The 13,527-nt window shown below is 40.2% G+C and overlaps 1 protein-coding gene across 2 annotated transcripts; it reads left to right on the forward strand.

Moving 5' to 3' along the window:
• Positions 1-4: 4 nt before the first annotated feature.
• Positions 5-13,475, forward strand: LOC146503868 (delta(3,5)-Delta(2,4)-dienoyl-CoA isomerase, mitochondrial-like). 2 transcript variants are annotated; one of them, XM_085130550.1, is made up of 10 exons: positions 5-202; positions 9,241-9,409; positions 10,041-10,129; positions 10,217-10,341; positions 10,891-10,939; positions 11,624-11,688; positions 11,929-11,999; positions 12,114-12,185; positions 12,273-12,423; positions 13,065-13,475. In XM_085130550.1, the coding sequence occupies exons 1-10, from the start codon at positions 64-66 to the stop codon at positions 13,167-13,169; spliced, it is 1,035 nt and encodes a 344-aa protein (XP_084986676.1). In that variant the 5' UTR covers positions 5-63; the 3' UTR covers positions 13,170-13,475. The 2 variants fall into 2 exon arrangements, with proteins under 2 accessions (XP_084986676.1, XP_084986677.1); XM_085130551.1 differs by having other exon boundaries at positions 167-185.
• The last annotated feature ends 52 nt before the right edge of the window (positions 13,476-13,527 follow it).

Below are 13,527 nucleotides of genomic sequence, written 5' to 3' on the forward strand. Positions count from 1 at the left end.
ATTCCGTAGCTAAGTTAGCACTGGCGCTGCCGTAAAGCCTAGTGTAGAAGCGAAAGAAAACTTATGCGTCGGATAAGAGGCGGCTGGCTTCACTGCAGATCACAAATGACGGTTCACTTGACCGTGTTCACTAAACAGTCTGGACTCTGCAGGGTTCAAAAGGCGATGTTGGCGATGGTTTTCAGGTCAGCTGTCACTAGACGTAAGTGTCTATAATTTGTTTGTATTTTATTCTTTTACTTTAACTGTTGTGTTAAGTAGTAGTAAAACGTATCAAAGCGTGTGAAAATACAGCGCATGTTTTGAATGTTTGTCGCTGTTTTAGCTCGGAGCCGTGTGTTGAAGTTCTGGAGTCAAAAATTGGAAACAAAACCTTTTATAAGGATAAGTGGGTGAAAGGTCGTCAGTGCAGCTTCAGTGTAAGGTGCAGGGCTCACTTTGTGTTCTTTTAACCCCTATGAAATATAAAGAGTCTTTTCAAAAACCAACCAGAAAACATTACACAGCTTCGAGAATACACGACTGAGGCAGGCTGGTCCAAATATTAAGATACCTTTATTAACTGCATTTGTTAAAAGAAAAAAGAAAAAAAATAACAGAGCACAATAAAAGTTGACTGTGGCACGGCCTGTCCTGTAATACTATCCTAAATTAAATAAAACCACCATACATTAAACTGGACTTGCCAGTAGCTAAAGACCATGAGAGAAAAAAATCACACGTGCTGTACAACAAAAGTAGTGTGGAAAACGACCCATAACCGAAGGTCCCACAGATACTGAGTATTCTCAATACACTGCATTTAAAAAAAAAAAAAAAAAAAAGTAACAAATGTCTAATAGGGCACTTAACATCAGACGCATTGCTCACAGTCAAACTACAAAATGCACAGACGATATTTGATCCCAGCGCACTCCAAAAAGGAATGACGCTCTCTTTGACGAATGGTACAAATCAAATGTGCAGATACAAATGTCACTGTAAACAATCACCACAAAAGGATCCCCAGAGTCTGGCTACGTGGTCAAACCAAATATAAACAGTGTCACAAAACTGTAGACGGTACAAGACAGCAGTTCCTTAAAGGACGGGGCCAAAAGGCGGCTGCTGCAGACGTTTCCCTCAGCTTGACTGGGCCGAAACGATCAACAGTGCCCGCCGAACAGGACACAGCGGGCAGCAATCAAATCCCTGCCGGTAGAAGGGCAGCCGCCCTCTCCAAAACGGCAGGAAATAAATAACACTGTAACTGTACAGCCTGAAAAGTACAGTTACACTCACAAATAAATGGGGAAAGCTTCTCTTATTCTGATTCTGATTCTTCTTCAGATTGTTTATTGGTGGTTGACAAACAACAAAGTTTGCATTACCGCCACCTACTGGTGTTGTTTCCTGTTCTGTTGCAGTCACACTCCCCTGTACTGTGTTTTCCTATTAAAAACAATGCGCTATTCAAACTTGTGTGTCCAAATCTAAGTCGAGATATAACTGTCTCCTCTCCCCTGTTCCTTCCTGTGCTTCTCATTTCTCCTATTTTCCTTTGGATTTTGTAAAACCATCGCCCTTTTCCTCTCTTCCTCCCATTGCTTTTGCTACCTTTCTTCCATTTTGTGCCATATTCTGTTTTTAATCTCTGTCCCACTAACATTTCTCTTTGTAGCTTCCTTTGCTGTTCTGTTTGCCATTTCATTTCCCTTAACTCCATGATGCGCTGGTACCAATAAGAAGAAGACTATAAGTCCCATCACAGTAATTCTGCATAATGTTTAAATCTTCTTTTCTTTTCATTTTAACGGCAGCTCGCATCCAACAATAATGCACCGCTGCCATCTCTTGGGTTATGCTGCTACATAGTTAAACATATATGATCAAATAATGTTGAATCCTGGATATGGATTTGTAATCAATGAAATTTGAAATAAGGGGATAGGAACAGGTAAAGTGTAAACTTCATCCTACAACTTTTCGAGCACACACATTCTGTATACATAGATATATACATAAAAACTTGGTGATTTTTAAGTTGTTTTTTTTTTTTGTTTTTTTCTCTTGTTATTTCAATTATATTTGCATGTTTAAAATAAAATTATATCTATCTATCTATACATCATTTCCATTTGCTTAAATCTTCTTAATGAATCCGTTATTTCTCAAAAAAAACGAAATATGTGTCCTTTCCCTTCATCATGATTTAACTGAGTAACCACATTTTCAAACTTGAATTCCCTATTACTACACATTTCTACACTCAGTATTCTTCTTTATTAATAATAATAATAATAATAATAAACTTTGTTTGAAAGCACCTTTCAAGACACCCAAGGACACTTGACAATAGAATAAAACACATAATAGAACAATGACAATGAAGAAAAATAAGAAAACAAAAGCACAAGGTAAAATAAACAAACAATAGGTTCACGGTGAATATGCAGATTTGAATAGTTGCAGAGTTGCAGTCTTACACGCCTCTCTGCAGCTTCTCTCCTCCTGCTACCCCCCCAAAAACCCATCTCCATAGAGACTGTGTCTGCTTCCAAAAAGACAAAAAACAAACTAAAAACCAGCAACAAACAACTTAAACAATCACAAAGAAAGAACAATACAGTATCCACATCTGAACCAAAGAGTAAAACAGTGAAATGTGGATTATTAAATATTAGGTCTCTCTCCTCCAAGTCTCTGTTAGTACATGACTTAATAATTGATCAACAAATTGATTTACTCTGCCTTACAGAAACCTGGTTGCAGCAGGATGATTATGTTAGTTTAAATGAATCAACACCCCCGAGTCATTCTAACTACCAGAAATCTCGAAGCACAGGTCGAGGGGGCGGTGTGGCAGCAATTTTTCACACCAGTCTATTAATTAATGAAAGACCAAGACAGACTTTTAATTCATTTGAAAGCCTGATGCTTAACATTGTCCACCCCAGCTGTGAAACTCAGAAACCAGTCTTACTTGTTATCATCTATCGTCCACCTGGGCCTTACACAGAGTTTCTGTCTGATTTCTCAGACTTTATATCTAATTTAGTTCTGAGCTCAGATAAAATAATTATTGTGGGTGATTTTAACATCCATGTAGATGCTAAAAATGACAGCCTCAACATGGCATTTAATCTGTTGTTAGACTCAATTGGTTTCTCTCAAAATGTAAAAGAACCCACCCACCACTTTAATCACACTCTAGATCTTGTTTTAACATATGGCATAGAAACTGAACATTTAACAGTGTTTCCTGAAAACCCTCTCCTGTCTGATCATTTCTTGATAACATTTACATTTACAATAATTGATTACGCAGCAGTGGAGAGTGGACTTTATCAAAGTAGATGTCTTTCTGAAAGCGCTGTAACTAAGTTTAAGAATATAATCCAGCCACTGTTATCATCGTCAATGCCCTGTACCAACACAGAGCAGAGCAGCTATCTGAACGCTACCCCAACAGAGGTCGATTATCTTGTTAATAATTTCACCTCCTCACTACGTACGACTCTGGATACTGTAGCTCCAGTGAAAACTAAGGTCTCTAATCAGAAGTACCTGACCCCGTGGTATAATTCTCAAACACGTACCCTAAAGCAGATGACTCGTAATCTGGAGAGGAAATGGCGTGTCACAAATTTAGAGGATCATCATTTAGCCTGGAGAAATAGTTTGTTGCTTTATAAGAAAGCCCTCCGCAAAGCCAGAACAGCTTACTACTCATCGCTGATTGAAGAAAATAAGAACAACCCCAGGTTTCTCTTCAGCACTGTAGCCAGGCTGACAAAAAGTCAGAGCTCTTTTGAGCCAACCATCCCTTTAACGTTAACTAGTGATGACTTCATGAACTTCTTCACAAATAAAATTTTTATCATTAGAGAAAAAATTACCAATAATCATCCCACAGATGTAATATTATCTACAGCTACTCTTAGTACCATTGATGTTAAGTTAGACTCTTTTTTTCCAATCGATCTTTCTGAGTTAACTTCTATAATTACTTCCTCCAAACCATCAACGTGTCTTTTAGACCCCATTCCTACAAAACTGCTCAAAGAAGTCCTGCCATTGATTAATTCTTCGATCTTATATATGATCAACCTATCTCTAATAATCGGCTATGTACCACAGGCCTTCAAGGTGGCTGCAGTTAAACCTTTACTCAAAAAGCCATCTCTAGACCCAGCAGTCTTAGCTAATTATAGGCCAATCTCCAACCTTCCTTTCATATCAAAAATCCTTGAAAGAGTAGTTGTCAAACAGCTAACAGATCATCTGCAGAGGAATGGTTTATTTGAAGAGTTTCAGTCAGGTTTCAGAGTTCATCACAGCACAGAAACAGCTTTATTGAAGGTTACAAATGATCTTCTTATGGCCTCTGACAGTGGACTCATCTCTGTGCTTGTCCTTCTTGACCTTAGTGCAGCATTCGATACTGTTGACCATAATATTCTATTAGAGCGATTAGAACATGCTGTAGGTATTACAGGTATTGCACTGCAGTGGTTTGTATCATATCTATCTAATAGACTCCAATTTGTGCATGTAAATGGAGAGTCCTCTTCACACACTGAGGTTAATTATGGAGTTCCACAGGGTTCGGTGCTAGGACCAATTCTGTTTACATTATACATGCTTCCCCTAGGCAGCATCATTAGAAGACATAGCATACATTTTCACTGCTATGCAGATGACACCCAGCTCTATCTGTCCATGAAGCCAGATAACACACACCAATTAGTTAAACTGCAGGAATGTCTTAAAGACATAAAGACTTGGATGGCCACTAACTTTCTGCTTCTTAACTCAGATAAAACTGAGGTCATTGTACTCGGCGCTGAAAAGCTTAGAAATATGGTATCTAACCAGATTCTTACTCTGGATGGCATTACCTTGGCCTCCAGTAACACTGTGAGGAACCTTGGAGTCATTTTTGACCAGGATATGTCCTTCAACGCACATATTAAACAAATATGTAAGACTGCGTTCTTCCATTTGCGCAACATCTCTAAAATTAGAAATATCCTGTCTCAGAGTGACGCTGAAAAACTAGTTCATGCATTTATTACTTCCAGGCTAGACTACTGCAATTCATTATTATCAGGATGTCCAAAAAACTCACTGAAAAGCCTTCAGTTAATCCAAAATGCTGCAGCAAGAGTACTGACAGGGACTAGAAAGAGAGAGCATATTTCTCCTGTTTTGGCTTCCCTTCATTGGCTTCCTGTTAAATCCAGAATTGAATTCAAAATCCTGCTCCTCACATACAAGGTCTTAAATAATCAGGCCCCATCTTATCTTAATGACCTTGTAGTACCATATCACCCTATTAGAGCACTTCGCTCTCGCTCTGCAGGCCTACTTGTTGTTCCTAGAGTATTTAAAAGTAGAATGGGAGGGAGAGCCTTCAGTTTTCAGGCCCCTCTTCTGTGGAACCAGCTTCCAGTTTGGATTCAGGAGACAGACACTATCTCTACTTTTAAGATTAGGCTTAAAACCTTCCTTTTTGCTAAATTATATAGTTAGGGCTGGACCAGGTGACCCTGAATCCTCCCTTAGTTATGCTGCAATAGATGTAGGCTGCCGGGGGATTCCCATGATGCATTGAGTTTTTCCTTTCCAGTCACCTTTCTCACTCACTATGTATTAACAGACCTCTCTGTATTGAATCGTATCTGTTATTAATCTCTGTCTCTCTTCCACAGCATGTCTTTATCCTGTCTTCCTTCTCTCACCCCAACCGGTCGCAGCAGATGGCCGCCCCTCCCTGAGCCTGGTTCTGCCGGAGGTTTCTTCCTGTTAAAAGGGAGTTTTTCCTTCCCACTGTCGCCAAAGTGCTTGCTCATAGGGGGTCATATGATTGTTGGGCTTTTCTCTGTATCTATGAAGCGCCTTGAGGCGACATTTGTTGTGATTTGGCGCTATATAAATAAAATTGAATTGAATTGAATTGAATAGATGGGTTTTGAGTTGAGATTTAAACTGGGGGAGAGAACCAATGTTTCTTTTATATGGGGGTAGAGAGCTCCACAGTCTGGGAGCAGAGCAGCTGAAAGCTTTGCTTCCCATGGTGGTGAGGCGGAAAGAAGGCACAGAAAGCTGGATAAAAGAAGAGGATGGAAGTGAGCAGGTGGAAGAGATAGCGCTTAACAGGTCAGAAAGATAGAGAGGAGCGAGGTTATGAATGGCCTTGAAGGTGAGCAGTAGATGTTTGTACACTATCCGGAATTTCACAGGGAGCCAGTGAAATTCCTGGAGAACAGGGGTGATGTGCTGGTAGGAGGGGGTTCTAGTAATAATGCGGGCAGAAGAGTTTTGAACCAGTTGAAGCTTATGGAGGGATTTTTGGGGGAGACTGTGCAAGAGAGAATTACAATAGTCAATACGGGAGGTAATGAGACTGTGGACAAGAATGGATGTAGACTGGGTGGAAAGAGAAGGACGTAATCTGTTAGTGTTACATAGATGCAAATAGGCAGAACAGGTGAGATTATTGATGTGAGATTTAAAGGATAGTGAACTGTCTAGGATGATGTCAAAGCTCTTAACCCCAGGTGAAGGGAAAACTGTGGAGTTATCAATAGTGAGTGAGAAATGGTTCACCTTCAAAAGGTTGGATTTAGTGCCAATAAGGAGGATTTCATTTTTGTCCTCATTGAGCTTGAGAAAATTAGAGATAAACCAGGATTTTAATTTGGATAAGCATTCTGTAAGAGAAGAAGGTGGGAGGGAGGAATCAGGCCTGCAGGAGAGATATAACTGGATGTCATCGGTGAAACTGGGTGTCAAAACAGTGAAACTGAAGATCAAATTTACAGAAAATGGCACCAAGAGGGAGGATGTAAATTATGAAGAGAAGAGGGCCTAAGACTGAACCGTGGGGTACACCAGAAGTGACTGGGAAGAGGTGAGAGCGGAATGATTTGAGTTGAATAAACTGGGAGCGGTCAAGGAGATATTCTATTCTATTTGAACCAGGCTAGGGGTGTGTCAGAGATGCCGAGAGAGGAAAGTCTGCTTAGAAGTACAGAGTGAGAGATAGTGTCAAAGGCTGAGCTCAGATCCAAAAGGATGAGAATGTTGAGAAGACCAGAGTCAGCTCTGAGTAAAAGATAATTAGTGACTTTAAGTAAAGCAGTTTCTGTACTGTGACATGAGCGAAAACCAGATTGAAATCTCTCATAGGTCTTATTGTTAACCAGGTGTAAATGAAGTTGAGCTGCAACCACTTTTTCAAGTATTTTAGAGATGAAAGGTAGATTAGAAATCGAACGGAGGTTGTTAAAGTTGCTAGGATCTAAGGAGGGTTTTTTCAGTACTGGAGTGGCTGAAGCAATCTTGAGTGAACGATGCCGGTGGTGAGTGAAGAGTGAATGATAGCAGAGATGAGTGGGAGTAAGGAAGAGAGGCAGGATTTCACAAGCCCTGTAGGCATGGGAACGAGATGACATGTGGCGGGCTTTGATTTACATATAAACTCAGAAATATCTGATAAATTAGGAAGATCAAAGGTGGAAAAGGGCTGAAAATGGAGAAAAGGTTCTGGAGAGGGGGTAGACACAGCATTTGAACTGAGTTGTCTGACAACTGAGTTCTGTCTGACAACTGAGTTGAACTGTCAGGTTTCAGTTTAGCAGAAAAAGTCAAACTTACAGTCAGATAGGAGGTCTTGGATGAGAGGCCCCTTATTTGTCAGTGAACGGCTGTTTAGAAGACCGACAAGGAGTCTTCTTTGATTGATATACTTCCTGCAGCTAAGAAGCACATGTTCTATCATTTCCATAGCATTACACCAACTACAGTTAGATGTTTAACTATCTTAAAAAGTGTGCCATTCAAAAAGCAATGACCTGTTCTTATTTTATTTATAATTGTCTCCTCCCGGCTACTTATTCCTCTGTTTCCAGTAACTTCATCTGTATTTTGTATGAATGGGGAAATAAAGCCTGTGTGGCCTTATACCGACAGACACCACCCTGCAGTTAAAGTACAGAGGTGTGTTTCCACTCAACACAACCTGACAAGCAGCAAGAATGAGCGGTGGAGAGTAGTCCATCTGGCTGCATATAGTTAATTGTGTATAAATATGCTTTTTCTTTTTTGTTTTTTTCTTCAAACAAAAGCTGCATTTGAGGAGTTAGAAGTGAGGGGGAAAAGACTAACTGTGGAAAAACATGGATCAATAGTGGTGGACGGCTCACTTTCTTAAACAAAATTACTATTTTAGTGATTAAATTAGATTTGTGGTGATTTATGACTCCATTAGATATTTGTTTGAATTTTGTTTATCATATATTTACTTTTTCCTTTATTTACACTCACCAGCCACTTTATTAGGTTCCTTGTGCAGGTTGGACCCCTTTTGCCTTCAGAACTACCTTAATTCTTCATGTCACAGATTCAGAAAGGTGCTGGAAACATGCAACATGGATGGGTACACTGTGGTCATACAGGGATGGACACACTCAGAATATATACCAAATATTCTTGGGCAAGATACTAAGCCCAGGTTGATCTTTGATGCATCTGTCAAGGTATGAATGTGTGCAAAGAAAGCACTTCCATAGAAAAAGAATGTTCAAATCAGTGCTCAGATAGAGTAGAAAAGTGCTATATGAAAACCAGTCCATTTACCATATCTACAAATAATGAGTTGTGGTCTCCTCTGAAGTCTGTACACGGACTAATCAAGTGCCCTGATTTCTCTCCATTCCTGGACAAGTGCAGCCTCCAGCTGTGAAATGGTCACTGTGGCTGCTTCTGTTGAACACATTGACTTAGCATGTCCCAGACATTTTCACAGCGAGGTGTACTGGGACTAAATGCTTGGCTGGACTGTGCAGACATTGTTGTGCTGAAACAGTCACAGGGTGTCACTATGTTGACTCAGATCACCAGTGGTCATCTCATTGACATCCAAGGCTGGACATCCATGCCAACTTCAGTCAGTTGTGGCATTGTGGCACTGATGACAATGTTGTGCATACCCTTGTTTTGTTTATTTACTGTTTATCCGGTGTGTGTGTGTGTGTGTGTGTGTGTGTGTGTGTGTGCTCTAAAATCACTGGCTTGAGAACACTGCAGACTGAACCAATACTGAGGTGTATAAGTGAGTTGAGGCCTTGAATGTAGGTAAGATACAAAATGGTAAAGATGAGAAAAGGTCTATGAATAGTCCATTGAAGCCTTGTAGCTTTCACTACTCTTGCTTCTTGGGCACAGTCTAATGTTGTTCTGTTTTTTTTTTCTTAGATAAGGGGTTGCGGTTGCCTAGTCAAACTGTGGCCAGAGCCATGTCATCTTCAGGTGGTGCCACACCTCCGTACACGACCCTGGCCATCAGTCGCCCTACAGAGTCCATCACGCATGTTGAACTTCACCGGCCTGAGAAACGCAATGCCATGAACAGTGCTTTCTGGAGGCAGGAATCAGAATTACATATATACATATTTTACACAGTGTCAGAGGCATTACAAATGCTATATATTATACCTGGATGCTGGAACCTGTCTCACAGTTTATATTCAGTTAGAAAGTCCATATTGTCCATATTCTTCATTTATCTTGGTGAAAATAAAGAGAAGGTTCATCATACCCAGCATGTATTTACCTCAGCTGGCTTCTCTTACTTATGCTGGGAGTATAGTGTGTGAGGGAGGGGGGGAGGGGGGGGGGAGCACTTGTATGAGTTTTTGTTTTCATTCATCCTGCAACCCTCGTTGTGTAACAGCACAGACCGGCAAGTAGGCTAGCTCCCAAACATATTCAGTCCTGTGATCAGGAGAGAAGCACATACAAGAGTTTAAATAAATACAGTCACTCCCTACAAACAAGTGAACACAATATTCAGACTATTACTATTTCGTGAATCGTTGAGAATCAATATTGCATCATTTAGTGTGAATAAAAAATATAATGCTAATACATGGAACTCTAAAAGTGTTAAATTATCAGACATAAAAGAGCTCAAAAAGTCAAACTAATCACTGGAATTAAAAGCTAAATTATTATTTGGGTGAACGCTGATCTGAACTCGTGCGTTTCTCTGCCAGTGAGATGCTGACCTGCTTTAATGAGCTCTCTGAGGACCCCGAGTGCAGAGCAGTGGTAGTTTCTGGAGCAGGGAAGCTCTTCACAGCTGGTGGGTATACAGAATATTAAAATCTCTGTTCTCGTCTCTCAGTGGAGTATAATCAGTGTGTATAATCTCATCTGTGTTAATGCGCAGGTATCGATCTCATGGACATGACGCACAATGTACTTCAACCAGAAGGAGACGACACAGCCAGAATCTCCTGGGGGTTCAAAAAAAAGATTAAGAAATTTCAAGAGACCTTCTCCGTCATAGAGAAGGTCAGAGCGCATTATTAATGTAAAGAGTGAGAAGACTGAACCAGTCACAAACATGAGGTGTGACTGAATTATCAGATTTTATCAGGAAGGTTCCTGAACTGTGCTTCTTGTTCAGATGTTGCCTCTCTAAATCAAATCAAAATCAAATCAAAATTTTACCATGGGGCAGCTGGGACAGACTTAATCCCCCCACCAACCCTGGCTATGAATTGTATAAATGATAAATGATGAATGGTGGAAATTTTACTTCAGCCAAAGAAAGCCTTAGGACAGATTAGAAGTTGCAAACATAGGATTTATTTTATCGTCATTTTGTCTTTAAAATTCCAGTTTTTGTAATGAAATTATATATTTTTTTCCATTGGCATTGCTCATCTGTGTGACCTGCATGAAACAACACAGTAAGAATTCAATACAAGATACACTGTCACACTGTTAATGTCTGTAGTGTAAGAGCAGTAGGACCCAGCGTGCACCAAGCTTCCCTTCCTTACAAATTCTCCCTCACTATCATTAAAGTACGTTTCCTCTTGAATTGTGTTCTCGCAGTGCCCGAAGCCTGTTGTGGTGGCCATCCATGGAGCCTGTGTAGGAGCAGGTAGGACATTGTAAAGATTACAGTGCTGTAGTGAATCATCTTAAGGTACAGGAGTTGGAAAAACACTAAAGTTCCTCGAATGTCTGCTTGAGTCTGGCTGCAAAAGGGAGTGAATTCCCAAAGAGTCTCGTGTTAAAATGTCCAACTTTACAGCAGAAATAAACGCATTTACAGCCAAGAAGAAATAAATAAATGTTTGTTTTTTAAGCCTTTGTTTTATGCATTTTAACACTTGAAGTTAGGAGGATGATGCTTTGAGAAGTATGCAGATATAAGAAGCTGTAGCCACTGTGTGAAAAGCTTCAAATCCCCTAAAATTCCTAATTGAGTCATTCGGCTGGACCAGTCCAACGTGTTTGTGGTATGGATGAATTTTAATTGAAATATCTCCCCAACGAGATTTGCTGTCTTCTGAAGGCGGTGGCTGAAACTATACATATGCCCCTCTTCCCCATGGCTGCTTTCGACTTGACCCCAGAAGACAACAAGACATTTGAAAATACTATGTTTTCAAGCTTTGATATATAACTGGTTAGTTTACTGCATGGACATGATGCTAGCAGGAGCCAGGTAAACCCACAGGCTGTGATACAGGCTTCTTGGTTGTGGAGGTGTTTGATGCATTGAGTTTGGTGGAGAAAGGAGCTTCGGTGAGTTAACCGTAGGTGGTGTTTTCTCTGGCAGGTGTTGACATGATTACAGCCTGCGACATTCGCCTGTGCACCCAAGACGCCTGGTTCCAAGTTAAGGTATAATCATCTGATTTTATCATTGTGGTGAGGACAATTGGGAAAGCATAGAATAGATAGCTGATTGAATTTAAACCAACTTATGAAGTATGAAGATTGGTGTTAAATAATTTCACAGATCTTGACCTCTTTGCTCTGTCATATCCTACAGCAAGGTTTTGAGCAGAGATTACACACTAGATCTTGAGATTCTGTTTGCTAAATGTAGCAATGATGATTCCCTCTGCTTTGGCTCCATAGGAGGTTGATATTGGACTTGCAGCAGATGTTGGAACACTTCAGAGACTCCCAAAGGTCATCGGCAGCCAAAGGTGAGCCCGCAGCATGATTTACAATTGGGATAAGATTACAAGCAATTTATGGCATGACACTGTTAAGTGACTGAATGCTTGTAGGTTAAAAAAAATCTATTTCTATTTCAACAGTCTTGTTAATGAACTGGCTCTGACAGCGAGAAAGATGTATGCTGATGAAGCTAAGAGCAGCGGACTGGTCAGGTAAACAATGTTCCCTCATCACTCTTTTTCCAAATTAAAAGCACTTATTTATTCTAACAGTTTGAAAACCCTTCCCTTCTTCTTCAGCCGAGTGTTTGCAGATAAGGAGGCGATGATGGCTGGAGCTCTGGAGATTGCTGGAGAGATTGCTGGTCGCAGCCCAGTTGCTGTGCAGGGCACCAAAATAAACCTCATCTATGCCAGAAACCACAGCGTAGCAGATGGATTGGATTACATTGTAAGGATGAATATAATATGACAAAGTTTTCTGTGCATATTTTTGTCAGCTTCATAATGAAGAATATCCCCACAGGTTGATTCTGTTCATCTGGATGTAGTATTTTCAGTGGGAGAAATGTTTCTTCAATCTCAGCTGAGTGCAGGTTTCCCCAACCTTACAAACAGTACCTTTGCACAAAGACTAAACTCGCCCACTCAATGAACAATGGGCTGTGAGGTCAGTTCAGTGATCAATGACCACTGATCAGGATGTTACATCCTCATCATTGAAAGAGTGTCCACTGGCCTGTAGGTGTAAATAGACTGCCGAGTCCTGATCTGACAAGGTAGCTCTTCTGTGTTGTGCCATCCACTTAGCCAGAGGTTGTTTGGTTTCCCCAAACAAGTGACAAAAACGTTTCCCACTGAAAATGCTACATCCAGATGAACAGAATCGAGTTTTTGGAATTTCCTTTCCTGGATAATTGGGCATGCATCAAGACGAATGGTTATAATATGACAAAGATTTCTGTGCATATTTTTGTTAGTTTCATGATGAAGAACAGAATAAAGGGGATGTGGCATGCTCAGTTAAATGCATATGACCCTGCTGAAGTTCCCCTTTTAAAGCACTCAAGTTCATAATTTCTCCTTCTCCAGGCTACGTGGAACATGAGCATGCTTCAGACTGAAGATCTGATGAAATCAGCTCAGGCAGCCCTCGAGAAGAAGAGTCCCAAAACTAAGACATACTCTAAACTCTGAACACCAGTGAGGCAAAGCTCAGATACAGAAAGTGCCTCTTTCCTCCTCCACTACGGCCGTTCTTACACCAATTTTATAAATCAAAATTACATTTACTAGCTGGAGATCTGTATCCATACTAGACAGTATTTTAATGTCATTATGTGTTTAATAATTCATTCAGGTTCATATTTCTCCTGCTCTAATATCAGATATGGATAATATTTAACTAAGGCAAATCTTAACTGACTGAGCTGAGAAACACTTTGTACATCTGTAAATGACCTTCTGAATGTTTCCTCATTAAAGACACTTGTGTGAAAGTGATTTCTAATATTCAGTACTGTTATTTGCCAAAATATTTTTACTTTGCATAATT

The sequence above is a fragment of the Neolamprologus multifasciatus genome, chromosome 14 (assembly GCF_963576455.1).
Source record: "Neolamprologus multifasciatus chromosome 14, fNeoMul1.2, whole genome shotgun sequence".
NCBI lineage: Eukaryota > Metazoa > Chordata > Actinopteri > Cichliformes > Cichlidae > Neolamprologus > Neolamprologus multifasciatus.